Genomic DNA, 28000 nt, shown 5'->3' on the forward strand with positions numbered 1-28000 from the left:
ATGACCTTTGAGACCCTTGAGTCTTCGTATTCCACCATGGATTCTGTGTGGAAGGCTCTCGTCCTCCTCGTTCTTAGTTCTGGGGTCTTCTGTGAGGTACTACAAAGCTTCACCGATGTTCCTGATTGTCAGAAGTTCTTCTATGAAGGGCAGGAACCGTTTGGTCTGGCCTCCAATGCTACTGCTAACATTTGCCAGCGCTTGCAGGGGGCTTACCACTATGCTACCCTCTACCACCGCCTGGCCCGTGTGCCCATCTACTCAGCATACATCTTAGAGGTGTCCACAACGTCTCGCCCTGACCTCTCCTCCAGCAGCTGGTACTTGGAGCCAATGGTAAGAGCAGGACTCTCCTGGAAATGCTTCTCACTGGCTGGTGTGTCTCTATCTGAATATACGATGTCGCCCTGTACATGGCTGCCATCATTAGACAATTATTGTCCTCCCTCTGGGACATTTGTATTGGGGATATCATATACCGAGAGTAAAGCTGGAAAGCAGTGCTCCCCCTGTACACAGGTGGTGTGTGGTATTGTAGGTCGGCCCCACTCACTTTCAATGGAGCTATGCTGCAGTTCCTGACACGACCTGTAGACCAAAGTGGAGCTGTTTTGGTAAGACAGCAGCTATGTTTATTTAATCCTGGACAACACTTGATCAATGAACCTGTCAGACTGAGCCAGACGGTCGGGCGCATGTGCGAGAAAACGGGAATGTATACAGTCTACAGCGTACGGGCGAGAAAGTGGGAATGTATACAGTCTACAGCGCACGGGTGGGAAAGCGGGAATGTATACAGTCTACTGCGCACGGGAGGGAAAGCGGGAATGTATACAGTCTACAGGGCACGGGTGGGAAAGCGGGAATGTATACAGTTTACAGCGCACGGGTGGGAAAGCGGGAATGTATACAGTCTACAGCGCACGGGCGGGAAAGCGGGAATGTATACAGTCTACAGCGCAGGGACGGGAAAGCGGGAATGTATACAGTCTACAGCGCACGGGTGGGAAAGCGAGAATGTATACAGTTTACAGCGCACGGGTGGAAAAGCGGGAATGTATACAGTCTACAGCGCACAGGCGGGAAAGCGGAATGTATACAGTCTACAGCGCACGGGCGGGAAAGCGGGAATGTATACAGTTTACAGCGCACGGGTGGGAAAGCAGGAATGTATACAGTCTACAGCGCACGGGAGGGAAAGCGGAATGTATACAGTCTACAGCGCACGGGCGGGAAAGTGGGAATGTATACAGTCTACAGCGCAGGGGCGGGAAAGCGGGAATGTATACAGTCTACAGCGCACGGGTGGGAAAGCGGAATGTATACAGTCTACAGCGCACGGGCGGGAAAGCGGGAATGTATACAGTCTACAGCGCACGGGTGGGAAAGCGGAATGTATACAGTCTACAGGGCACGGGTGGGAAAGCGGGAATGTATACAGTTTACAGCGCACGGGTGGGAAAGCGGGAATGTATACAGTCTACAGCGCACGGGTGGGAAAGCGGGAATGTATACAGTTTACAGCGCACGGGTGGGAAAGCGGGAATGTATACAGTCTACAGCGCACGGGCGGGAAAGCGGGAATGTATACAGTCTACAGCGCAGGGACGGGAAAGCGGGAATGTATACAGTCTACAGCGCACGGGTGGGAAAGCAGGAATGTATACAGTCTACAGCGCACGGGAGGGAAAGCGGAATGTATACAGTCTACAGCGCACGGGCGGGAAAGTGGGAATGTATACAGTCTACAGCGCAGGGGCGGGAAAGCGGGAATGTATACAGTCTACAGCGCACGGGTGGGAAAGCGGAATGTATACAGTCTACAGCGCACGGGCGGGAAAGCGGGAATGTATACAGTCTACAGCGCACGGGTGGGAAAGCGGAATGTATACAGTCTACAGGGCACGGGTGGGAAAGCGGGAATGTATACAGTTTACAGCGCACGGGTGGGAAAGCGGGAATGTATACAGTCTACAGCGCACGGGCGGGAAAGCGGGAATGTATACAGTCTACAGCGCAGGGACGGGAAAGCGGGAATGTATACAGTCTACAGCGCACGGGTGGGAAAGCGAGAATGTATACAGTTTACAGCGCACGGGTGGGAAAGCGGGAATGTATACAGTCTACAGCGCACAGGCGGGAAAGCGGAATGTATACAGTCTACAGCGCACGGGCGGGAAAGCGGGAATGTATACAGTTTACAGCGCACGGGTGGGAAAGCAGGAATGTATACAGTCTACAGCGCACAGGCGGGAAAGCGGGAATGTATACAGTCTACAGCGCACGGGAGGGAAAGCGGAATGTATACAGTCTACAGCACACGGGCGGGAAAGTGGGAATGTATACAGTCTACAGCGCAGGGGCGGGAAAGCGGGAATGTATACAGTCTACAGCGCACGGGCGGGAAAGTGGGAATGTATACAGTCTACAGCGCAGGGGCGGGAAAGCGGGAATGTATACAGTCTACAGCGCACGGGTGGGAAAGCGGAATGTATACAGTCTACAGCGCACGGGCGGGAAAGCGGGAATGTATACAGTCTACAGCGCACGGGCGGGAAAGCGGGAATGTATACAGTCTACAGCGCACGGGTGGGAAAGCGGAATGTATACAGTCTACAGGGCACGGGTGGGAAAGCGGGAATGTATACAGTTTACAGCGCACGGGTGGGAAAGCGGGAATGTATACAGTCTACAGCGCACGGGCGGGAAAGCGGGAATGTATACAGTCTACAGCGCAGGGACGGGAAAGCGGGAATGTATACAGTCTACAGCGCACGGGTGGGAAAGCGAGAATGTATACAGTTTACAGCGCACGGGTGGGAAAGCGGGAATGTATACAGTCTACAGCGCACAGGCGGGAAAGCGGAATGTATACAGTCTACAGCACACGGGCGGGAAAGCGGGAATGTATACAGTTTACAGCGCACGGGTGGGAAAGCAGGAATGTATACAGTCTACAGCGCACGGGAGGGAAAGCGGAATGTATACAGTCTACAGCGCACGGGCGGGAAAGTGGGAATGTATACAGTCTACAGCGCAGGGGCGGGAAAGCGGGAATGTATACAGTCTACAGCGCACGGGTGGGAAAGCGGAATGTATACAGTCTACAGCGCACGGGCGGGAAAGCGGGAATGTATACAGTCTACAGCGCACGGGTGGGAAAGCGAGAATGTATACAGTTTACAGCGCACGGGTGGGAAAGCGGGAATGTATACAGTCTACAGCGCACAGGCGGGAAAGCGGAATGTATACAGTCTACAGCGCACGGGCGGGAAAGCGGGAATGTATACAGTTTACAGCGCACGGGTGGGAAAGCAGGAATGTATACAGTCTACAGCGCACGGGAGGGAAAGCGGAATGTATACAGTCTACAGCGCACGGGCGGGAAAGTGGGAATGTATACAGTCTACAGCGCAGGGGCGGGAAAGCGGGAATGTATACAGTCTACAGCGCACGGGAGGGAAAGCGGAATGTATACAGTCTACAGCGCACGGGCGGGAAAGCGGGAATGTATACAGTTTACAGCGCACGGGTGGGAAAGCAGGAATGTATACAGTCTACAGCGCACGGGAGGGAAAGCGGAATGTATACAGTCTACAGCGCACGGGCGGGAAAGCGGGAATGTATACAGTCTACAGCGCACGGGTGGGAAAGCGGGAATGTATACAGTTTACAGCGCACGGGTGGGAAAGCGGGAATGTAAACAGCTTACAGCGCACGGACGGGAAAGCGGGAATGTATACAGTCTACAGCGCACGGGCGGGAAAGCGGGAATGTATACAGTCTACAGCGCAGGGACGGGAAAGCGGGAATGTATACAGTCTACAGCGCACGGGTGGGAAAGCAGGAATGTATACAGTCTACAGCGCACGGGAGGGAAAGCGGAATGTATACAGTCTACAGCGCACGGGCGGGAAAGCGGGAATGTATACAGTCTACAGCGCACGGGTGGGAAAGCGGGAATGTAAACAGCTTACAGCGCACGGACGGGAAAGCGGGAATGTATACAGTCTACAGCGCACGGGCGGGAAAGCGGGAATGTATACAGTCTACAGCGCAGGGACGGGAAAGCGGGAATGTATACAGTCTACAGCGCGCGGACGGGAAAGCGGGAATGTATACAGTCTACAGCGCATGTGCAAGAAAGCGGGAATGTATACAGCTTACAGCGCACGGGTGGGAAAGCGGGAATGTATACAGTCTACAGCGCACGGGCGGGAAAACGGGAATGTATACAGTCTACAGCGCACGGGCGGGAAAGCGGGAATGTATGCAGTCTACAGCGCACAGGCGGGAAAGCGGGAATGTATGCAGTCTACAGCGCACGGGTGGGAAAGCGGGAATGTATACAGTCTACAGCGCACGGGCGGGAAAGCGGGAATGTATACAGTCTACAGCGCAGGGGTGGGAAAGCGGGAATGTATACAGTCTACAGCGCACGGGCGGGAAAGCGGGAATGTATACAGCTTACAGCGCACGGGCGGGAAAACGGGAATGTATACAGTCTACAGCGCAGGGGCGGGAAAGCGGGAATGTATACAGTCTACAGCGCACAGGCGGGAAAGCGGGAAAGTATGCAGTCTACAGCGCGCGGGCGGGAAAGCGGGAATGTATACAGCTTACAGCGCACGGGCGGGAAAGCAGGAATGTATACAGTCTACAGCGCACGGGCGGGAAAGCGGGAATGTATACAGTCTACAGCGCAGGGGCGGGAAAGCGGGAATGTATAGTCTACAGCGCGCGGGCGGGAAAGCGGGAATGTATACAGTCTACAGCGCATGTGCAAGAAAGCGGGAATGTATACAGTCTACAGCGCACGGGCGGGAAAGCGGGAATGTATAGTCTACAGCGCACGAGCGAGAAAGCGGGAATGTATACAGTCTACAGCGCACGGGCGGGAAAGCGGGAATGTATGCAGTCTACAGCGCACGGGCGGGAAAGCGGGAATGTATACAGTCTACAGCGCACGGGCGGGAAAGCGGGAATGTATACAGTCTACAGCGCATGTGCAAGAAAGCGGGAATGTATACAGCTTACAGCGCACGGGTGGGAAAGCGGGAATGTATACAGTCTACAGCGCACGGGCGGGAAAGCGGGAATGTATACAGTCTACAGCGCACGGGCGGGAAAGCGGGAATGTATGCAGTCTACAGCGCACAGGCGGGAAAGCGGGAATGTATGCAGTCTACAGCGCACTGGTGGGAAAGCGGGAATGTATACAGTCTACAGCGCAGGGGCGGGAAAGCGGGAATGTATACAGTCGACAGCGCAGGGGCGGGAAAGCGGGAATGTATACAGTCTACAGCGCAGGGGCGGGAAAGCGGGAATGTATACAGTCTACAGCGCACAGGCGGGAAAGCGGGAAAGTATACAGTCTACAGCACGCGGGCGGGAAAGCGGGAATGTATACAGCTTACAGCGCACGGGCGGGAAAGCAGGAATGTATACAGTCTACAGCGCACGGGTGTGAAAGCGGGAATGTATACAGTCTACAGCGCAGGGGCGGGAAAGCGGGAATGTATAGTCTACAGCGCGCGGGCGGGAAAGCGGGAATGTATACAGTCTACAGCGCATGTGCAAGAAAGCGGGAATGTATACAGTCTACAGCGCACGGGCGGGAAAGCGGGAATGTATAGTCTACAGCGCACGAGCGAGAAAGCGGGAATGTATACAGTCTACAGCGCACGGGCGGGAAAGCGGGAATGTATGCAGTCTACAGCGCACGGGCGGGAAAGCGGGAATGTATACAGTCTACAGCGCACGGGCGGGAAAGCGGGAATGTATACAGTCTACAGCGCATGTGCAAGAAAGCGGGAATGTATACAGCTTACAGCGCACGGGTGGGAAAGCGGGAATGTATACAGTCTACAGCGCACGGGCGGGAAAGCGGGAATGTATACAGTCTACAGCGCACGGGCGGGAAAGCGGGAATGTATGCAGTCTACAGCGCACAGGCGGGAAAGCGGGAATGTATGCAGTCTACAGCGCACGGGTGGGAAAGCGGGAATGTATACAGTCTACAGCGCAGGGGCGGGAAAGCGGGAATGTATACAGTCTACAGCGCAGGGGCGGGAAAGCGGGAATGTATACAGTCTACAGCGCAGGGGCGGGAAAGCGGGAATGTATACAGTCTACAGCGCAGGGGCGGGAAAGCGGGAAAGTATACAGTCTACAGCACGCGGGCGGGAAAGCGGGAATGTATACAGCTTACAGCGCACGGGCGGGAAAGCGGGAATGTATACAGTCTACAGCGCACGGGTGTGAAAGCGGGAATGTATACAGTCTACAGCGCAGGGGCGGGAAAGCGGGAATGTATAGTCTACAGCACGCGGGCGGGAAAGCGGGAATGTATACAGTCTACAGCGCATGTGCAAGAAAGCGGGAATGTATACAGTCTACAGCGCACGGGCGGGAAAGCGGGAATGTATAGTCTACAGCGCACGAGCGAGAAAGCGGGAATGTATACAGTCTACAGCGCACGGGCGGGAAAGCGGGAATATATGCAGTCTACAGCGCACGGGCGGGAAAGCGGGAATGTATACAGTCTACAGCGCACGGGCGGGAAAGCGGGAATGTATACAGTCTACAGCGCATGTGCAAGAAAGCGGGAATGTATACAGCTTACAGCGCACGGGTGGGAAAGCGGGAATGTATACAGTCTACAGCGCACGGGCGGGAAAGCGGGAATGTATACAGTCTACAGCGCACGGGCGGGAAAGCGGGAATGTATACAGTCTACAGCGCACGGGCGGGAAAGCGGGAATGTATGCAGTCTACAGCGCACGGGTGGGAAAGCGGGAATGTATACAGTCTACAGCGCACGGGCGGGAAAGCGGGAATGTATACAGTCTACAGCGCAGGGGCGGGAAAGCGGGAATGTATAGAGTCTACAGCGCAGGGGCGGGAAAGCGGGAATGTATACAGTCTACAGCGCAGGGGTGGGAAAGCGGGAATGTATACAGTCTACAGCGCGCGGGCGGGAAAGCGGGAATGTATACAGCTTACAGCGCACGGGCGGGAAAGCGGGAATGTATACAGTCTACAGCGCACGGGCGGGAAAGCGGGAATGTATACAGTCTACAGCGCACGGGCGGGAAAGCAGGAATGTATACAGTCTACAGCGCACGGGCGGGAAAGCGGGAATGTATACAGTCTACAGTGCACTGACGGGAAAGCGGGAATGTATACAGTCTACAGCGCACGGGTGAGAAAGTGGGAATGTATACAGTCTACAGCGCACGGGTGCGAAAGCGGTAATGTATACAGTCTACAGCGCACGGGCGGGAAAGCGGGAATGTATACAGTCTACAGCGCACGGGTGGGAAAGCGGGAATGTATACAGTCTACAGTGCACGGGCGGGAAAGCGGGAATGTATACAGTCTACAGCGCACGGGTGAGAAAGTGGGAATGTATACAGTCTACAGCGCACGGGTGGGAAAGCGGTAATGTATACAGTCTACAGCGCACGGGCGGGAAAGCGGGAATGTGTACAGTCTACAGCGCACGGGCGAGAAAGTGGGAATGTATACAGTCTACAGTGCACGGGCGGGAAAGCGGGAATGTATACAGTCTACAGCGCACGGGTGAGAAAGTGGGAATGTATACAGTCTACAGCGCACGGGTGAGAAAGTGGGAATGTATACAGTCTACAGCGCACGGGTGAGAAAGCGGTAATGTATACAGTCTACAGCGCACGGGCGGGAAAGCGGGAATGTGTACAGTCTACAGCGCACGGGCGAGAAAGTGGGAATGTATACAGTCTACAGTGCACGGGCGGGAAAGCGGGAATGTATACAGTCTACAGCGCACGGGTGAGAAAGTGGGAATGTATACAGTCTACAGTGCACGGGTGGGAAAGCGGGAATGTATACAGTCTACAGCGCACGGGTGGGAAAGCGGGAATGTATACAGTCTACAGCGCACGGGCGGGAAAGCGGGAATGTATACAGTCTACAGCGCACGGGTGGGAAAGCGGGAATGTATACAGTCTACAGCGCACGGGCGGGAAAGCGGGAATGTATACAGTCTACAGCGTACGGGAGGGAAAGCGGGAATGTATACAGTCTACAGCGCACGGGTGAGAAAGTGGGAATGTATACAGTCTACAGCGCACGGGCGGGAAAGTGGGAATGTATACAGTCTACAGCGCACGGGCGGGAAAGCGGGAATGTATACAGTCTACAGTGCACGGGCGGGAAAGCGGGAATGTATACAGTCTACAGCGCACGGGTGAGAAAGCGGGAATGTATACAGTCTACAGCGCACGGGCGGGAAAGCGGGAATGTATACAGTCTACAGCGCACGGGCGGGAAAGCGGTAATGTCGTCCTCCGTGAACGTTTCCAGATTTTCTCACGTTACACCCACAAACTTAAATATATTTTATTGAGATTTTCTGTGACACAAAACAAAGTAACAAACATTTGTGAAATGAAGGAAATGATACAAAGATTCTAAATATTATAAAAATATAAACCAGAACATCGTTATCATCAACCCCTGGGTCAGTAATAGGTAGGACCACCTTTCTCTCCACCTTTCTCTGCAGTCTTTTGGGGTCTGTCTCTCCACCTTTCTCTGCAGTCTCTTGGGGTCTGTCTCTCCAACTTTCTCTGCAGTCTTTTGGGATCTGTCTCTCCAGCTTTCTCTGCAGTCTTTTGGGGTCCGTCTCTCATCTTTTCTCTGAAGTCTTTTGGGGTCTGTCTCTCCAGCTTTCTCTGCAGTCTCTTGGGGTCTGTCTCTCCAGCTTTCTGCAGTTTTTTGGAGTCTGTCTCTCCAGCTTTCTCTGCAGTCTTTTGGGGTCTGCCTCTCCAGCTTTCTCTGTAGTCTTTTGGGGTCTGTCTCTCCAGCTTTCTCTGCAGTCTCTTGGGGTCTGTCTCTCCAGCTTTCTGCAGTTTTTTGGGGTCTGTCTCTCCAGCTTTCTCTGCAGTCTTTTGGGGTCTGCCTCTCCAGCTTTCTCTGTAGTCTTTTGGGGTCTGTCTCTCCAGCTTTCTCTGCAGTCTTTTAGGGTCTGTCTCTCCAGCTTTCTCTGCAGTCTTTTGGGGTCTGTCTCTCCAGCTTTCTCTGCAGTCTTTTAGGGTCTGTCTCTCCAGCTTTCTCTCCAGTCTTTTGGGGTCTGTCTCTCCAGCTTTCTCTGCAGTCTTTTGGGGTCTGTCTCTCCCACCTTTCTCTGCAGTCTTTTGGGGTCTGTCTCTCCAGCTTTCTCTGCAGTCTTTTGGGGTCTGTCTCTCCAGCTTTCTCTCCAGTCTTTTGGGGTCTGTCTCTCCAGCTTTCTCTGCTGTCTTTTGGGGTCTGTCTCTCCAGCTTTCTCTGCAGTCTTTTGGGGTCTGTCTCTCCAGCTTTCTCTCCAGTCTTTTGGGGTCTGTCTCTCCAGCTTTCTCTGCAGTCTTTGGGGTCTGTCTCTCCCACCTTTCTCTGCAGTCTTTTGGGATCTGTCTCTCCAGCTTTCTCTGCAGTCTTTTGGGGTCTGTCTCTCCAGCTTTCTCTCCAGTCTTTTGGGGTCTGTCTCTCCAGCTTTCTCTCCAGTCTTTTGGGGTCTGCCTCTCCACCTTTCTGTGCAGTCTTTTGGGGTCTGTCTCTCCAGCTTTTTCTGCAGTCTTTTGGGGTCTGTCTCTCCAGCTTTCTCTCCAGTCTTTTGGGGTCTGTCTCTCCAGCTTTCTCTGCAGTCTTTTGGGGTCTGTCTCTCCAGCTTTCTCTCCAGTCTTTTGGGGTCTGTCTCTCCAGCTTTCTCTGCAGTCTTTGGGGTCTGTCTCTCCCACCTTTCTCTGCAGTCTTTTGGGATCTGTCTCTCCAGCTTTCTCTGCAGTCTTTTGGGGTCTGTCTCTCCAGCTTTCTCTCCAGTCTTTTGGGGTCTGTCTCTCCAGCTTTCTCTGCAGTCTCTTGGGGTCTGTCTCTCCAGCTTTCTCTGCAGTCTTTTGGGGTCTGTCTCTCCAGCTTTCTCTGCAGTCTTTTGGAGTCTGTCTCTCCCACCTTTCTCTGCAGTCTTTTGGGGTCTGTCTCTCCAGCTTTCTCTCCAGTTTTTTGGGGTCTGTCTCTCCAGCTTTCTCTGCAGTCTCTTGGGGTCTGTCTCTCCAGCTTTCTCTGCAGTCTTTTGGGGTCTGTCTTTCCAGCTTTCTCTGCAGTCTTTTGGGGTCTATCTCTCCCACCTTTCTCTGCAGTCTTTGGGGTCTGTCTCTCCAGCTTTCTCTGCAGTCTTTTGGGGTTTGTCTCTCCAACTTTCTCTGCAGTCTTTTGGGGTCTGTCTCTCTTCTTTTCTCTGCTGTCTTTTGGGGTCTGTCTCTCCAGCTTTCTCTGCAGTCTTTTGGGGTCTGTCTCTCCAGCTTTCTCTGCAGTCTTTTAGGGTCTGTCTCTCCAGCTTTCTCTGCAGTCTTTTAGGGTCTGTCTCTCCAGCTTTCTCTGCTGTCTTTTGGGATCTGTCTCTCCAGCTTTCTCTCCAGTCTTTTGGGGTCTGTCTCTCCAGCTTTCTCTGCAGTCTTTTGGGGTCTGTCTCTCCAGCTTTCTCTGCAGTCTTTTAGGGTCTGTCTCTCCAGCTTTCTCTGCAGTCTTTTGGGGTCTGTCTCTCCAGCTTTCTCTGCTGTCTTTTGGGGTCTGCCTCTCCACCTTTCTGTGCAGTCTTTTGGGGTCTGTCTCTCCAGCTTTCTCTGCAGTCTTTTGGGGTCTGTCTCTCCAGCTTTCTCTCCAGTCTTTTGGGGTCTGTCTCTCCAGCTTTCTCTGCAGTCTTTTGGGGTCTGTCTCTCCAGCTTTCTCTGCAGTCTTTGGGGTCCGTCTCTCCCACCTTTCTCTGCAGTCTTTTGGGATCTGTCTCTCCAGCTTTCTCTGCAGTCTTTTGGGGTCTGTCTCTCCAGCTTTCTCTCCAGTCTTTTGGGGTCTGTCTCTCCAGCTTTCTCTGCAGTCTCTTGGGGTCTGTCTCTCCAGCTTTCTCTGCAGTCTTTTGGGGTCTGTCTCTCCAGCTTTCTCTGCAGTCTTTTGGAGTCTGTCTCTCCCACCTTTCTCTGCAGTCTTTTGGGATCTGTCTCTCCAGCTTTCTCTGCAGTCTTTGGGGTCTGTCTCTCCAGCTTTCTCTGCAGTCTTTGGGGTCTGTCTCTCCCACCTTTCTCTGCAGTCTTTTGGGATCTGTCTCTCCCACCTTTCTCTGCAGTCTTTTGGGATCTGTCTCTCCAGCTTTCTCTGCAGTCTTTGGGGTCTGTCTCTCCCACCTTTGTCTGCAGTCTTTTGGGGTCTGTCTCTCTTCTTTTCTCTGCAGTCTTTTGGGGTCTGTCTCTCCAGCTTTCTCTGCAGTCTTTTTGGGTCTGTCTCTCCAGCTTTCTCTGCAGTCTTTTAGGGTCTGTCTCTCCAGCTTTCTCTGCAGTCTTTTAGGGTCTGTCTCTCCAGCTTTCTCTGCAGTCTTTTAGGGTCTGTCTCTCCAGCTTTCTCTGCAGTCTTTTGGGGTCTGTCTCTCCAGCTTTCTCTGCTGTCTTTTGGGGTCTGTCTCTCAAGCTTTCTCTCCAGTCTTTTGGGGTCTGTCTCTCCAGCTTTCTCTGCAGTCTCTTGGGGTCTGTCTCTCCAGCTTTCTCTGCAGTCTTTTGGGGTCTGTCTCTCCAGCTTTCTCTGCAGTCTCTTGGGGTCTGTCTCTCCAGCTTTCTCTGCAGTCTTTTGGGGTCTGTCTCTCCCACCTTTCTCTGCAGTCTTTTGGGGTCTGTCTCTCCAGCTTTCTCTCCAGTTTTTTGGGGTCTGTCTCTCCAGCTTTCTCTGCAGTCTTTTGGGGTCTGTCTTTCCAGCTTTCTCTGCAGTCTTTTGGGGTCTATCTCTCCCACCTTTCTCTGCAGTCTTTGGGGTCTGTCTCTCCAGCTTTCTCTGCAGTCTTTTGGGGTCTGTCTCTCTTCTTTTCTCTGCTGTCTTTTGGGGTCTGTCTCTCCAGCTTTCTCTGCAGTCTTTTGGGGTCTGTCTCTCCAGCTTTCTCTGCAGTCTTTTAGGGTCTGTCTCTCCAGCTTTCTCTGCAGTCTTTTAGGGTCTGTCTCTCCAGCTTTCTCTGCTGTCTTTTGGGATCTGTCTCTCCAGCTTTCTCTGCAGTCTTTTAGGGTCTGTCTCTCCAGCTTTCTCTGCAGTCTTTTGGGGTCTGTCTCTCCAGCTTTCTCTGCAGTCTTTTAGGGTCTGTCTCTCCAGCTTTCTCTGCAGTCTTTTAGGGTCTGTCTCTCCAGCTTTCTCTGCAGTCTTTTGGGGTCTGTCTCTCCAGCTTTCTCTGCAGTCTTTTAGGGTCTGTCTCTCCAGCTTTCTCTGCAGTCTTTTAGGGTCTGTCTCTCCAGCTTTCTCTGCAGTCTTTTGGGGTCTGTCTCTCCAGCTTTCTCTGCAGTCTTTTGGGGTCTGCCTCTCCACCTTTCTGTGCAGTCTTTTGGGGTCTGTCTCTCCACCTTTCTCTGCAGTCTTTGGGGTCTGTCTCTCCAGCTTTCTCTGCAGTCTTTTGGGGTCTGTCTCTCTTCTTTTCTCTGCTGTCTTTTGGGGTCTGTCTCTCCAGCTTTCTCTGCAGTCTTTTGGGGTCTGTCTCTCCAGCTTTCTCTGCAGTCTTTTAGGGTCTGTCTCTCCAGCTTTCTCTGCAGTCTTTTAGGGTCTGTCTCTCCAGCTTTCTCTGCAGTCTTTTGGGGTCTGTCTCTCCAGCTTTCTCTGCAGTCTTTTAGGGTCTGTCTCTCCAGCTTTCTCTGCAGTCTTTTAGGGTCTGTCTCTCCAGCTTTCTCTGCAGTCTTTTGGGGTCTGTCTCTCCAGCTTTCTCTGCTGTCTTTTGGGGTCTGCCTCTCCACCTTTCTGTGCAGTCTTTTGGGGTCTGTCTCTCCAGCTTTCTCTGCAGTCTTTTGGGGTCTGTCTCTCCAGCTTTCTCTGCAGTCTTTTAGGGTCTGTCTCTCCAGCTTTCTCTGCAGTCTTTTGGGGTCTGTCTCTCCAGCTTTCTCTCCAGTTTTTTGGGGTCTGTCTCTCCAGCTTTCTCTGCAGTCTTTTGGGGTCTGTCTTTCCAGCTTTCTCTGCAGTCTTTTGGGGTCTATCTCTCCCACCTTTCTCTGCAGTCTTTGGGGTCTGTCTCTCCAGCTTTCTCTGCAGTCTTTTGGGGTCTGTCTCTCTTCTTTTCTCTGCTGTCTTTTGGGGTCTGTCTCTCCAGCTTTCTCTGCAGTCTTTTGGGGTCTGTCTCTCCAGCTTTCTCTGCAGTCTTTTAGGGTCTGTCTCTCCAGCTTTCTCTGCAGTCTTTTAGGGTCTGTCTCTCCAGCTTTCTCTGCAGTCTTTTAGGGTCTGTCTCTCCAGCTTTCTCTGCAGTCTTTTGGGATCTGTCTCTCCAGCTTTCTCTGCAGTCTTTTAGGGTCTGTCTCTCCAGCTTTCTCTGCAGTCTTTTGGGGTCTGTCTCTCCAGCTTTCTCTGCTGTCTTTTGGGGTCTGCCTCTCCACCTTTCTGTGCAGTCTTTTGGGGTCTGTCTCTCCAGCTTTCTCTCCAGTCTTTTGGGGTCTGTCTCTCCAGCTTTCTCTGCAGTCTTTTGGGGTCTGTCTCTCCAGCTTTCTCTGCAGTCTTTGGGGTCTGTCTCTCCCACCTTTCTCTGCAGTCTTTTGGGATCTGTCTCTCCAGCTTTCTCTGCAGTCTTTTGGGGTCTGTCTCTCCAGCTTTCTCTCCAGTCTTTTGGGGTCTGTCTCTCCAGCTTTCTCTGCAGTCTCTTGGGGTCTGTCTCTCCAGCTTTCTCTGCTGTCTTTTGGGATCTGTCTCTCCAGCTTTCTCTGCAGTCTTTTAGGGTCTGTCTCTCCAGCTTTCTCTGCAGTCTTTTGGGGTCTGTCTCTCCAGCTTTCTCTGCTGTCTTTTGGGATCTGTCTCTCCAGCTTTCTCTGCAGTCTTTTAGGGTCTGTCTCTCCAGCTTTCTCTGCAGTCTTTTGGGGTCTGTCTCTCCAGCTTTCTCTGCTGTCTTTTGGGGTCTGCCTCTCCACCTTTCTGTGCAGTCTTTTGGGGTCTGTCTCTCCAGCTTTCTCTCCAGTCTTTTGGGGTCTGTCTCTCCAGCTTTCTCTGCAGTCTTTTGGGGTCTGTCTCTCCAGCTTTCTCTGCAGTCTTTGGGGTCTGTCTCTCCCACCTTTCTCTGCAGTCTTTTGGGATCTGTCTCTCCAGCTTTCTCTGCAGTCTTTTGGGGTCTGTCTCTCCAGCTTTCTCTCCAGTCTTTTGGGGTCTGTCTCTCCAGCTTTCTCTGCAGTCTCTTGGGGTCTGTCTCTCCAGCTTTCTCTGCAGTCTTTTGGGGTCTGTCTCTCCAGCTTTCTCTGCAGTCTTTTGGGGTCTGTCTCTCCAGCTTTCTCTGCAGTCTTTGGGGTCTGTCTCTCCCACCTTTCTCTGCAGTCTTTTGGGATCTGTCTCTCCAGCTTTCTCTGCAGTCTTTTGGGGTCTGTCTCTCCAGCTTTCTCTCCAGTCTTTTGGGGTCTGTCTCTCCAGCTTTCTCTGCAGTCTCTTGGGGTCTGTCTCTCCAGCTTTCTCTGCAGTCTTTTGGGGTCTGTCTCTCCAGCTTTCTCTCCAGTCTTTTGGGGTCTGTCTCTCCAGCTTTCTCTGCAGTCTCTTGGGGTCTGTCTCTCCAGCTTTCTCTGCAGTCTCTTGGGGTCTGTCTCTCCAGCTTTCTCTGCAGTCTTTTGGAGTCTGTCTCTCCCACCTTTCTCTGCAGTCTTTTGGAGTCTGTCTCTCCCACCTTTCTCTGCAGTCTCTTGGGGTCTGTCTCCAGCTTTCTCTGCAGTCTTTTAGGGTCTGTCTCTCCAGCTTTCTCTGCAGTCTTTTGGGGTCTGTCTCTCCAGCTTTCTCTGCAGTCTTTTGGGGTCTGTCTCTCTTCTTTTCTCTGCAGTCTTTTGGGGTCTGTCTCTCCAGCTTTCTCTGCAGTCTCTTGGGGTCTGTCTCTCCAGCTTTCTCTGCAGTCTTTTGGGGTCTGTCTCTCCAGCTTTCTCTGCAGTCTTTTGGGGTCTGTCTCTCCAGCTTTCTCTGCAGTCTTTGGGGTCTGTCTCTCCAGCTTTCTCTGCAGTCTTTGGGGTCTGTCTCTCCAACTTTCTCTGCAGTCTTTTGGGATCTGTCTCTCCCACCTTTGTCTGCAGTCTTTTGGGGTCTGTCTCTCTTCTTTTCTCTGCAGTCTTTTGGGGTCTGTCTCTCCAGCTTTCTCTGCAGTCTTTTGGGGTCTGTCTCTCCAGCTTTCTCTGTAGTCTCTTGGGGTCTGTCTCTCCAGCTTTCTCTGCAGTCTTTTGGGGTCTTTCTCTCCCCCTTTCTCTGCAGTCTTTTGGGGTCTGTCTCTCTCCAGCTTTCTCTGCAGTCTTTTGGGGTCTGTCTCTCCAGCTTTCGCTGTAATCTTTTGGGCTCTGTCTCTCTTCTTTTCTCTGCAGTCTTTTGGGGTCTGTCTCTCCAGCTTTCTCTGCAGTCTCTTGGGGTCTGTCTCTCCAGCTTTCTCTGCAGTCTTTTGGGGTCTGTCTCTCCAGCTCTTTCTGCAGTCTTTGGGCGTCTGTCTCTCCAGCTTTCTCTGCAGTCTTTTGGGGTCTGTCTCTCCAGCTTTCTCTGCAGTCTTTTGGGGTCTGTCTCTCCAGCTTTCTCTGCAGTCTTTTGGGGTCTGTCTCTCTTTTCTCTGCAGTCTTTTGGGATCTGTCTCTCCAGCTTTCTCTGCAGTCTTTTGGGGTCTGTCTCTCCAGCTTTCTCTGCAGTCTTTTGGGGTCTGCCTCTCCAGCTTTCTCTGCAGTCTTTTGGGGTCTGTCTCTCCAGCTTTCTCTGCAGTCTTTTGGGGTCTGTCTCTCCCACCTTTCTCTGCAGTCTCTTGGGGTCTGTCTCTCCAGCTTTCTCTGCAGTCTTTTAGGGTCTGTCTCTCTAGCTTTCTCTGCAGTCTTTTGGGGTATGTCTCTCCAGCTTTCTCTGCAGTCTTTTGGGGTCTGCCTCTCGAGCTTTCTCTGTAGACTTTTGGGGTCTGTCTCTCCAGCTTTCTCTGCAGTGTTTTGGGATCTGTCTCTCCCACCTTTCTCTGCAGTCTTTTGGGGTCTGTCTCTCCAGCTTTCTCTGCATTCTCTTGGGGTCTGTCTCTCCAGCTTTCTCTGAAGTCTTTTGGGGTCTGTCTCTCCAGCTTTCTCTGCATTCTCTTGGGGTCTGTCTCTCCAGCTTTCTCTGAAGTCTTGTGGGGTCTGTCTCTCCAGCTTTCTCTGCAGTCTCTTGGGGTCTGTCTCTCCAGCTTTCTCTGTAGTCTCTTGGGGTCTGTTTCTCCAGCTTTCTCTGCAGTCTTTTGGGGTCTGTCTCTCTTCTTTTCTCTGCAGTCTTTTGGGGTCTGTCTCTCCAGCTTTCTCTGCAGTCTCTTGGGGTCTGTCTCTCCAGCTTTCTCTGCAGTCTTTTGGGGTCTGTCTCTCCAGCTTTCTCTGCAGTCTCTTGGGGTCTGTCTCTCCAGCTTTCTCTGTAGTCTCTTGGGGTCTGTTTCTCCAGCTTTCTCTGCAGTCTTTTGGGGTCTTTCTCTCACACCTTTATCTGCAGTCTTTTGGGGTCTGTCTCTCCCACCTTTCTCTGCAGTCTTTTGGGGAATGTCTCTCCCACCTTTCTCTGCAGTCTTTTGGGGTCTGTCTCTCCAGCTTTCGCTGTAATCTTTTGGGCGTCTGTCTCTCCAGCTTTCTCTGCAGTCTTTTGGGGTCTATCTCTCCCACCTTTCTCTGCAGTCTTTTGGGGTCTGTCTCTCCAGCTTTCTCTGCAGTCTTTTGGGATCTATCTCTCCAGCTTTCTCTGCAGTCTTTTGGGATCTCTCTCTCCAGCTTTCTCTGCGGTCTTTTGGGATCTGTCTCTCCAGCTTTCTCTGCTGTCTTTTGGGATCTGTCTCTCCAGCTTTCTCTGCAGTCTCTTGGGGTCTGTCTCTCCAGCTTTCTCTGCAGTCTTTTGGGGTCTGTCTCTCTCCCATCTTTCTCTGCCGTCTTTTGGGGTCTATCTCTCCCACCTTTCTCTGCAGTCTTTTGGGGTCTGTCTCTCCAGCTTTCTCTGCAGTCTTTTGGGATCTGTCTCTCCACCTTTCTCTGCAGTCTTTTGGGGTCTGTCTCTCCAGCTTTCTCTGCAGTCTTTTGGAGTGCATCTCTCCATCTTTTGTTATAATCTAATGGGATCTGTCTCTACAGTTTTCTCTGCAGTCTTTTGGGGTCTGTCTCACTCGCATTCGCTGTAAGCTTTTGGGGACTGTCTCTCCAACTTTCACTGTAATCTTTTGGAGTGTCTCTCTCCATCTTTCTCTGCAGTCTTTTGGGTTCTGACTGTCTCCAGCTTTTTCTCCAGTCTTTTGGGGTCTGTCTCTCCTGCTTTCTCTGCAGTCTTTTGGGGTCTCTCTCTCCTGCTTTCTCTGCAGTCTTTTGAGATCTGTCTTTCCAGCTTTGCACATCTTGCTGTGACATTTTTGCCCCTTCCTCTTTGCCCCCTCGCTCTCGCTCAGTGACATTGGATGGAGTCGTCTGTGATCAGCAATTTTCATGTCTTGTCACAAATTCTCTGGGATTTGGGTCTAGACTGTGACTGGACAAGTCACACACAGGATTATGCTTTGATCTAAACTCTCGATTGTAACTCTGGCAGGATGTTTTGGGTTGTTGTCGTGCTGGAAGGTGAACCTATGACCCAGTCTCAAGTCTTTTGCAGTCTCTAACAGGTTTTCTTCTAGGATTGCCCTGTATTTAGCTCCATCTTCCCATTAACTCTGACCAACTTCGCTGCCCCTGCTGAAGAAAAGTCTCCCCACAGCAGAATGCTGTTACCACCATGTGTGACTGTGGGGATGGTGAAAAATATATGTATGTGGGCACCATCAATCAATATAAAACCCTACTGCTATATATGGACACAATTGAAGTAAAGAAAAAGTATATGCAAACAACAAGGGATCACCATAAAATAAGAAATTTTAATTGAAAATACAACACACAATTCATTAAAAACACTTAAAAAATCCCATAGTGGATATTACAGAGAACAAAGAGATCCATATTCAAGAGTATAATACTCATAGACCTACAAGCCATTATAATGTAAATATGTTTAACAGGGTCCCCAAAAAGGAATATATATATATACTAGTCACAAGTCAGACTAATCAGCACCTGCTGTTATCACAATTGCCACATCACACAGGATGGTGAATAAAGCTCCTGCACCTTAGAAAGCCCTATAAACAAAAAGCCATACAGGTAGCAACTGCAAGGGAGCAAAAGGAGATGATTAAATAAATATTTACCCCTATTGTGGTCAGGCAGACGCCCCCTCACAGTCTGGCTGCACCTACACTTCAGCTGTGGGGATCCTCTTCTCCTTGTACACTGCCCCTATTGGTCAAACAATCAGTAGATTTGGTTTCCAGTACCATCTCTATGCTGATGACACCCAATTATAGGCTTCTTCTCCTGACATCACGCCAGCCTTTCTAGAAAACACCGGCGATTGTCTAAACGCTGTGTCTAACATCATGTCCTCACTATATCTGAAACTGAACCTGTCAAAGACTGAACTCCTGGTGTTTCCTCCCGCTACTAATGTACCTATACCCGACATTGCCATTTCCGTGTGTGGTTCCACTATTACTCCCCAGCAACAGGCCCGCTGTCTTGAGGTCATACTTGATTCCGAGCTTTCCTTTGCCCCCCACATTCGATCACTGGCTCGCTCTTGTCATCTGCACCTCAAAAACATTTCTAGAATTCGACCTTTTCTTACTTTTGATTCCGCAAAAACTCTTACTGTTTCTCTTATTCATTCTCGTCTCGACTATTGTAACTCTCTTCTAATCGGTCTCCCTCTTACCAAACTCTCCTCTCTCCAATCTGTCTTGAATGCTGTTGCCAGGATCATATTCCTCACCAATCGTTACACCGATGCCTCTACCTTGTGCCAGCCATTACACTGGTTACCCATCCACTCCAGAATTCAGTATAAACTTATTACCCTCACCCACAAAGCCCTCCATGGCTCAGCTCCACTCTACATCTCCTCCCTTGTTTCAGTATACCATCCTACCCGTGCCCTCCTTTCTGCTGATGACCTGAGGTTAGCACCCTCAATAATCAGAACCTCCCACTCCCGTCTCCAAGACTATACATGTGCTGCGCCAATTCTTTGGAATGCACTTTCCAGGTCAATACGATTAGTCCCCAATCCCCACAATTTTAAGCGTACCCTGAAAACACATTTATTCAGACTGGCCTATCGCCTCAACACATTAACCTAATCTATCACTGTGTGGCACAGCCAAAAGTTTTACCATAGCCAGGTTCCCCGCATCATGTTCCCACATGCTTTATGCATCCATTAGCCCTCTGCGTCTGTACTGTTACACACTTAACATTATGGCTGGTCCATACAATCAGGGCAACTGTTACCACCCACCTTTCGTGTCTCCCTCTTTCCTCATAGATTGTAAGCTTGCGAGCAGGGCCCTCACTCCTCTTGGTATGTGTTATGATCTATGTGATTATTGTTATGCTGTAATGTCTATTGTCTGTACAAGTCCCCTCTGAAATGTAAAGTGCTGCGGAATATGTCGGCGCTATAGAAATAAAATGTATTATTATTATTATAGTGTTTCCAGGGGGATGCGCAGTGTTATTTTAGTTTTCCTTTGGTCTCATCTGACCACAGCACCTTCTTCCGGTCGCTTTGTCCCCTATATGGCTGTTTGCAAACTGCAAATGGGACATTTTGTGACTTGTCTTAAAGCGTGGCTTTCTTCTTGTGTCTCTTCCATAAAGACCATATTTGTGGCGTGCACGATTAATAGTTGTCCTGTAGACAGATTCTCCCCTTTGATCTGTGGATCTTTGAAGCTCCTACAGAGTGACCTTGGGACTCTTGGCCACCTCTCTAATTAGTGGTCTCCTTGCTTGGAATGTCAGTTTAGGTGGACAACCATGTCTTGAGAGGTTTGCAGTTGTGCTATCCTCCTTCAAATTTTTGGATGTAGGATTGATCAGTGCTCTGTAACTATTTTTTATACCCTAACTCTGATTTACTCCTCACCACAACTTTATCCCTGACCTGTCTGGTGGGCTCCTTGGTTTTCATGATGCTGGCGTGCACGCAAAAGCTCTACCACAGCTCAACCCCACACTCTTACACTGCAGTGCGCGCCGCATGCTTACCTCTGACCTCGCTGCCGGCGGGAAACTGAAGGCTCTTTCCTGCGCTTCCTGCTCACTGCCCAGCTTAGCCACTCCCCCTCTCCCCGGGACATGGGACTTGTCCGGTCCCCCATTCTTTCCTCCCGGCAACACTGGGCGCAGCCTCAACAGTTCCGACCCCGGCACAACACAGGTACCTGCAGCCCGATCTTCCTCCCTACACGCCCACCCTCCTTTCAATCCACATGCGAGAGTTCCTTCATCAGACATTCACACTCTTCCATTTTTTGAATAATTCGCTGCCAAATAAACTGGTCTTGTTCATAACGAGTGGGAGGTATTCCATCTGTTGTCAGCTCCGTACGGTGTAGTTCAGGTGATAGAGTGGTAGAAGACGGGAGCATATCTTGACCCGATGAATCAGCTTTTACCGGGGTTTCAGGCCCACGTACTTCTATGGGACTGGTGGGCGGCGGACTATCTGAGTCTGATAATGAGGCAAGTGTCTCTTCTTCATCATAGTTGAGAACCGTTGGAGTTAGCGTTTAAGTGGTGTCCGGCACTCTCTCTTCTTCTTCAGGACCCCGTGACAAGCAAGGGCAAAACATGCTATGGTGAACTATTCGGGTAAGCACTCCATTCCGTTCGGGTTGAACTTCATACATTGGCCTATCAGATCCAACTCAGCGTTTCACCTGATACGAGTTTTTTTTCCCATCGATGCTCCAACTTGCTCCGGGCCGCCTGTCTCGGACCAGCACTCGATCTCCAGCCTTGAGAGCTGTCCTTCGAATAGGCGTCATTTCATGGTGTAGCAGTTCCAGGAACTTAATCTGCACCAGCCGGTGAAGAGTCTGTAGCAGATGTTGATGTTCTCAGACCCAGGAAGACACATCTGTCCATGGGTAGTCTTCTTCCAGATCCAACTCCAGCTCTGTAATTTCCCATCTTTTTTGCCCGAACATCAGGGTATACGGAGTGTATTCTGTTATACTGTGCACTCAGTTGTTGTACACCCAGACTAATTCAGCCATGTACTCAGGCCACCACATTTTCCAATCGTCCTCCAATGTTCAGAGCATCTGAATTAACGTCCGATTGAAGCATTTGAAGGCTACATTCCCCTGAGGATGGTAGGGCGTCATCTTTGACTTCTCAATCTGGTACAGATGATATAACTCCTCCATCACTCGACCTTGGAAACAAGCGCCTTGGTCAGAATGGATCCTCTTTGGGCAACCATACAACCGGATGAAGTCTTGGCAGATAGCCTGCACAGCTGACTCAGCAGTCTGATCCTGAGTTGGAGTCACCACAGCAAAGTTGGTAAAGTGGTCAGTCATCACCAGACAATGTTCATACCCGAGATGAGCTGGGCCCATGGTCAAGTAATTGATCATCAATAACTCTAAGGGGGCAGATGTCATGATGGTCTGTGTTGGGGTTCTCTGTTCCGGAGGTTTGGCTAGTTCACAGCTCTGACAACGCTGGCAGGCGTCCTCTACTGCAGTCTTCAACCGAAGATGATTTATCAGATTCTGTAACCACTGGAACACCTTTTCTAGACAAAAGTGAGCCCCACTCTCATGGGCCTCTGTAGCGACTACACGGATCAACTTCTCTGGGAGCACCACTTGCCAGGTGACTCCCAACTCCTGCACCAACTGCACTTTTCTATACAGCAAGCCGTCCTCTAAATGGAGCCTCTCCCACTGCCTTAGGATCTGCAGAGTCCCTGTGGACAGAGCATCTCTTTCACTCATGCCGGGAAGTCACTTCAGAGCAACCCACTGTCTCAATTTTGCATTTTCCGGGTGGGCCAGGGGATTATTATTGGTGCGCACCAAGACTTCGAACACTGACAAGTATTCGGTGAACTTTTTCGTCATCGCCCACACTAACGCCAGTAATTCCAGCTTGAAGGAGCTGTAATTGTCCGTGTTCCATTCCAAGTCATGGAGAGACCGGCTTGCATAGGCAGTCACTCGTTCCTTCCCTTCCTGCATTTGGATAGCACAGCACCCAGACCATGTAGACTTCCATCGGTGTGAAGGATGAAGGGCTGTGAGAAGTCCGCATAGGCGAGTATTGGGGCCTCAGTCAAGGCCATCTTCAAGGCTTGGAACACCTCTTCCTGGCTACCTCCCCATTGAAAAGTCCGATTTTTTGAACCTGATGGCACTCCCTTTAGTAGTTCCGGCAGCGGATTAGTGATGTGGGTGAAATTCTTCACGAACCTTCGGTAGTACACAGTGAGCCCCAGAAAGGCCCGAACGTCTTTCACTGTCTTCGGGGTGGGCCAGTCCTGTACCACCGCTATCTTCTCATGCGCAGGTCTCATTCCTTCAGCAGATACGATGTGCCCCAGGTACTCAATTTGCTTATGAAAAAGGTGACATTTTTGGGGCTTCACGTTCAGGCCGTGCTTCTGTAGTCGACTCAACACTTGCTCCAGCCGCTGGAGGTGCTTTTCGAAGGTGGCTGCATAGACAATGATATCATCCAGGTAGATTGCTTTGAAGGTCAGATCTCCCAAGCATCTTTCCATCAATTGCTGAAACCAGGAGCGTTAGTCAGGACGAAGGGCATCCGATTAAATTCAAACAATCCCAGCCGATTAAATTCAAACAATCCCAGGGGTGGTGTGAACGCTGTCTTTGGCCAGTCGTGTTCAGCCATGGACATCTGCCAGTAACCACTGGCCAAATCCAGGAATGATAAATACTTTGCCCATCCCAAGGCAGATAGCGACTCCTCAATTCTGGGTAAGGGGTAGGAGTCCCGTACCGTACAAGCATTCAGTCGCCTATGGTCGATGCAGAAATGCAGGGTCCCATCTTTCTTCTGAACTAGAACAATGGGAACTGCCCATCGGCTCTGACTCTCCCGCATAACTCCACTCTGCAGCATGTGTGCCAACATTTCTTTCACCTCCTTATAAATCTGATGCAGAATCTGCAGGTATCTCTCCCTGAAAGGTGCAGCACTTCCTGTGGGTATTTTGTGGGTTATAGCTGTAGTACACCCGAAGTCATCTTCATGACGGGCGAAGACATCCTGGTAACGCTCCATGTTATGAGTCACCGAAGGAGGAAAAAACAAAATACCAGCTAAGTCCAGAAAAACCAGAGAGGTTGGCAGCTATCGGATTGCAGACCCCTGAACCTATCCACAACAACTAGCAGTAGCCGTGGGGGGTTCCTACGGTGCCCTAGACCCCTCAATCACAGCCGGAGAACTATATAGCCTAAAGACAGAAAGGGGAAAAAAATAAACTGCCCCAGAGCAGACCCCAAAGCAATAGGCAGCCCCCAACATATAATGATGGTGAAGCAAGATGAAAACACTAACACAGATAGAAAGATAGGTTGAGCAAATGATGGGGCCCAAGCTAACTACATAGGACAGGATAGGAAAGCTGCTGTCTGCCATCCGCAAAAACCCTATCAAAATGAGCCAACCGACTGATAGGAAAAACAGGCTCTGAAGTCGCTAGGCTTCAAAAGACTATCAGCACTCAGGAATATTCTGTAGACAGAGCAAAATATCAACAGATCAGAGACAAAAATGGAATTCAGCTCACCCCCGGCCGGGGATGGCAGAACTCCCAAAAAACAAGGCAAAACAAAAACAAAACTGAAGAGTACAAAGCAGAGCAGAAAAACTTAGCTTTGAGATGCAGGAATCAGACTGGTCTCCAAGAATCCAGCAGGAAAATCACCAGCCAGGAAGAAGGGCGTCAGCAGCCTTATATCCAGTCCTCAATTCCAGCCACCCAGTCATCATCTAGCTGCCCAGGTGTTTGGTAATCAGTCTCACTACCTTCCTTCACTAGAAGGAGTTCATCAGACCTCAATGGTGAAGGGAAAAATGAACTCACAACAGCTCCAGTACAGCTTCCACCTGTTGCAGTGAGAGTCCCGTCAATTCAGCCTGCATCTGCTCCAGGATTCAACACCCCTCCTGTTGTGAATTCCCTTGCTCGGACTTCTGAGCCGGAGCTCCCTCTGGTGGCTACTGGGAGTAGTGGAGCTGGCCAGGTTGATGGAAGTTTGTCACCTGATGATGATAATTGGGAATCTGGGATTACTGACTGGGAGCATATAATTGAGCAGGCTTCCTTTGGTGGTTGCTGGTGATTTCCTCCTTGTGCATTTGGAGTTCTTTTGTCTCCTGCCTGATCTGCATGGTTCAGTTAAGTGATTATTTTGCTAATCCTTTGCATCTAATCTGGTTGTGCCTTTTTTTTGCTTTCTGCTTTTTTGCTAGGGTTCAGCGTACTCCCTACTGGGGGCAGCGCTGGGCCCCGCTCTATATGTTACAGCTTGTGTCAGTTTGTTAAGTCCCCTGTTATGTTAGTATCTTTTGCTTTGCTTCCAGTTCATACCAGAGTGCTGATCTAGCGGGGGTGAGGTCGTGTGGCCTCAGGTTTTTTGTATATCAGATGTGTTGGATTTTTTTAGGGTTTTGTGCGTGATTGCAGACAGTATCTTTTCGGTCCTGTCTAGACAGCTTGGGCCCCACCGTTTGCTCAGTCTGTTCTCTGCCTGTGTCTCATCTTGTCTCACCGACAATATATGTTTGGGGCTGTCTATTCCTTTGGGGATCTGCTCCGGGGCAGTTTAGATTTCACCTTTCTGGCTTTAGGCTTAGTTAGTTCCCCGGCTGTGCAGAGGCGTCTAAGGCATTGTAGGAAAGCTCCACGGCTACTGCTAGTTGTGCGGATAGGATCAGGGGTCTGCAATCCGCTTAGTTTACCAACCTCTCTGGTTTTCTGGTGGCTTAGCCTGTTCCTGCCATCCTCCTCGGTGACCCATTCATAACACCCTCCTTTATGCTTCCAGGCGGGTGCTCTGGTGTCATTGTAACGGTTACAGTCCAAGGGTCTAGATGGATCCCAACAGACCTCGATTTGGTTTTTGGCAGCAACGGGCGGTCACTGGTTCTGCCCCGAGTCCCTAGTCCATAAGGCTGTGCAGCCAAAGTGGGAATCGCTGCATTCTTCATCCAACATGGGTGTTGCTGCGTGTCTCTCAGCAATAAGGACCGCACCTCAAGGTCCTGCACGTAGCACCCACTTCTCCACGCGAGCACTGTCCTCTGCTTAGCCAGGCGCTCGGCTCTCTGCACACTCACTGGCTTAATGGGGCGCACGCGAAAGCTCTGCGCGGTCTCTAACACTGCGGAGCGCGCCGCACGCTTGCCTCTGACCTCGCTGCCGGAGGGAAACTGAGGGCTCTTTCCCTCACTTCCTGCTCACTGCCCGGCTTAGTCACGCCCCCTCTCCCCGGGTCATGGGACCTGTCCGGTCCCTCATAGCTTCCCCCCGGCAACACTGAGCACAGAATCGACAGTTCCGGCCCTGACACAACGTAGGTACCCGCAGCCCAGTCTCCCTCCTTACATTCTCACACAAACCTCTGAGACTCTCACAGAACAGCTGTAGTTATATTGAGGATAAATTACACGCAGGTAGACACAATGTATTATGTGATTTCTGTGGGTAATTGGTCACTCAGGATTTTATTTATGGGCATCAGACTACAGGGGGCTGAATACAAATGCACCTCACAATTTTCAGATTTATATTTTTGAAGTATTTAGAAAACCTTGTATCATTTCCTTTACATATCACTAATATTAGCGACTTTGTGTTGGTATCACAGAGAATCCCAGTAAAATACATTTAAGTTTGTGTGTGTAATGTGAAAATATGTGGAAATGTTCATGGGGTATGAAGACTATTTCAAGGCACCGTCATGTATTGGTAAGAAAAGCCTTACAGGGTTGTCCTGTATAATAAAACATTGACAGATGAGATAATATGGCAAATTCTACAACCTAATGTGCCTCCACTAACAAAGGTGCCCTGATGACGGGATCATCTCCGCTTCTGGCAGCTGCACTTCTAGTTTGTGTCCCTCACAGTTTTCTTTGTAATTCCAGGGCTGGGTGTGGAGGGGGCTGGCTTAGCTACGGAAGTGAGAAGTCAGCCAGCCTATTTACACAAAGCTCAGGTTAGTCTCCAGTTAGCTCCTAATTGCAGTCCTCATGGTGGCAGCAATTGGACAGGACTTCATCACGTTACCTAAAGGCTATTCTCATGGATTGTCGCTAGGATATGCCATCACTTAATGATTCCTGGAGGTCTGACCTCTGTGACCCCTTGGTGTTGGATGAAGGGGCTGCAGCACTGCATTTTCTGCAATTATCCCTGCACAGTGACACCCCCTGCTGCCTAGCTGTGCAGGGAAACATCTGTCTCATTAGCTCTTCATTGGATACTTGGCATCATGTGCTCCGGTGATGGGGTGGATGGCATTGATCTGGATGATGGCGATCTAACTAATTTTATTGTCTTCTCTCTAGTTGGGTGGAGTCCCCCAGAAAGATATGCTGCAGCCCTCAAATAGCATCATGCAGCTGAACATGGAGGACGTGCTGGAAAGTCAAGGGGTCAATGATGACTATAGGAACTCTGGTTACAGCCGTGGTCACGTGAATCCTAGCGGGCACCACAGTAGTGCATCCCAGCTCTCCACTTTTACCTATACCAACATGGCACCCCAGGACTCAACATTTAACAGCGGGACCTGGAACCAGTACGAGACCTTCCTGAAAGACAAGATTCTCACCTCCTGTAAACAAACCCATGTCCTAAGCGGGGTCATCATCTCTGGATCCTACCCCTGGGAAGGCAAGTGGCTTCGGGAGCGCGTCAACGTGCCCACCTTCTACTGGAGCGCCTTCTGTTGCGTGAAGTCAGATGGAAGTCGGAGGGTGGAAGGAAGACTGGGCCGCAATGCAAGTCCCTTCGATGTGGTGACCAAGACCATCCCAGAGCTGGAGGCCATACTGAGCAAGGAATATGGGCAGGAGGTGTCATTGTTTTCTGGGGGCTGTCAATGAGATGCAAGAAGGGACCAATACTAGAACAGCTCCATACAGACCGTCCCCACCACATGATAGTGCACTTATTCCCCCAAATAATAAAGGGTCCAAGAAAATGAGATCTAGGCTGCTGTATGCTGGGGTCATTGAAGGATTGAAGTTGTGATAATATCATAACTACACGGTAATTCCTCTAAATGACCCTGGGGCAACCAGCCTGACCATCAGGTTACTAAAGCCATCAATGACTCCCAACATGCAGCAGACCACCTCTGCTTCTGAGACCACTGTCACCTGAGGAAGAGGAGGGTATGGGATAAACGCTAATGCCTGAATATTCAGAAAGGCTGTGTTCAGACTGGCATATTTCATGGTCTGTTTATGGACCGGCATGCCCAGAATAACGTGCGAGCCTGTAAGTTCAGATTGGGAGACCCCGATCAAAATGGACCATAAAGTCTGTATACGGAAAATGGCATATGCAAGTCTGAATCTGGAAGGATGCCACCCTCCATGCTGTGGCATATTGCACATACACCCTGTAGTATCTCTCACTCCAGCATCTTCCACGTCCACTACATTGCACAGCCACCCAACGGTGTGTTGCACCGCCTCCACCATTGCTCCACATCTCCACCCTATCACACGTTGAGGCTGGGTTCACACGTGGCGGTTTTTTGCGCTTCCGTGGCGGTTTTACCGCGAAAAATAAGCATCCCATGCATTCCTATGGGATTCCGCAATGCTGTGCTAATGCTGCGGTTTTTACCGCGGCGGAATTGCCTCGCGGTAAAAACCGCAGCATGCTCATTAATTTTGCGGAATCTCGGCGATCCCGCACCCATAGGAAAGCATTGTTCTGCTTACTTTCCGCATGTGGCTGTGCCCACCATGCGAAAAGTAAGCAGAACATTTGCGGATGGTACCCACGGCCCAGAGGAGAGGAGACTGTCCTCCCGGCTTTGGGTACCATATCCCTGTAAAAAATAGAATTTAAAAAAATATATATTGTTATTCTCACCTTCCGATGTCCCGCGCAGCCTTCC

At 50.8% G+C, this 28000-nt stretch overlaps 1 protein-coding gene across 1 annotated transcript; it reads left to right on the plus strand.

The window, feature by feature from the left end:
• Nucleotides 1-28000, plus strand: LOC141075436 (endonuclease domain-containing 1 protein-like). The gene is made up of 2 exons (XM_073562475.1): nucleotides 1-336; nucleotides 26433-28000. The coding sequence occupies exons 1-2, from the start codon at nucleotides 1-3 to the stop codon at nucleotides 26970-26972; spliced, it is 876 nt and encodes a 291-aa protein (XP_073418576.1). The 3' UTR covers nucleotides 26973-28000.

This window comes from Dendrobates tinctorius, unplaced genomic scaffold (assembly GCF_039654945.1).
Source record: "Dendrobates tinctorius isolate UK_male_01 unplaced genomic scaffold, ASM3965494v1 ptg000353l, whole genome shotgun sequence".
NCBI classification, from domain to species: domain Eukaryota; kingdom Metazoa; phylum Chordata; class Amphibia; order Anura; family Dendrobatidae; genus Dendrobates; species Dendrobates tinctorius.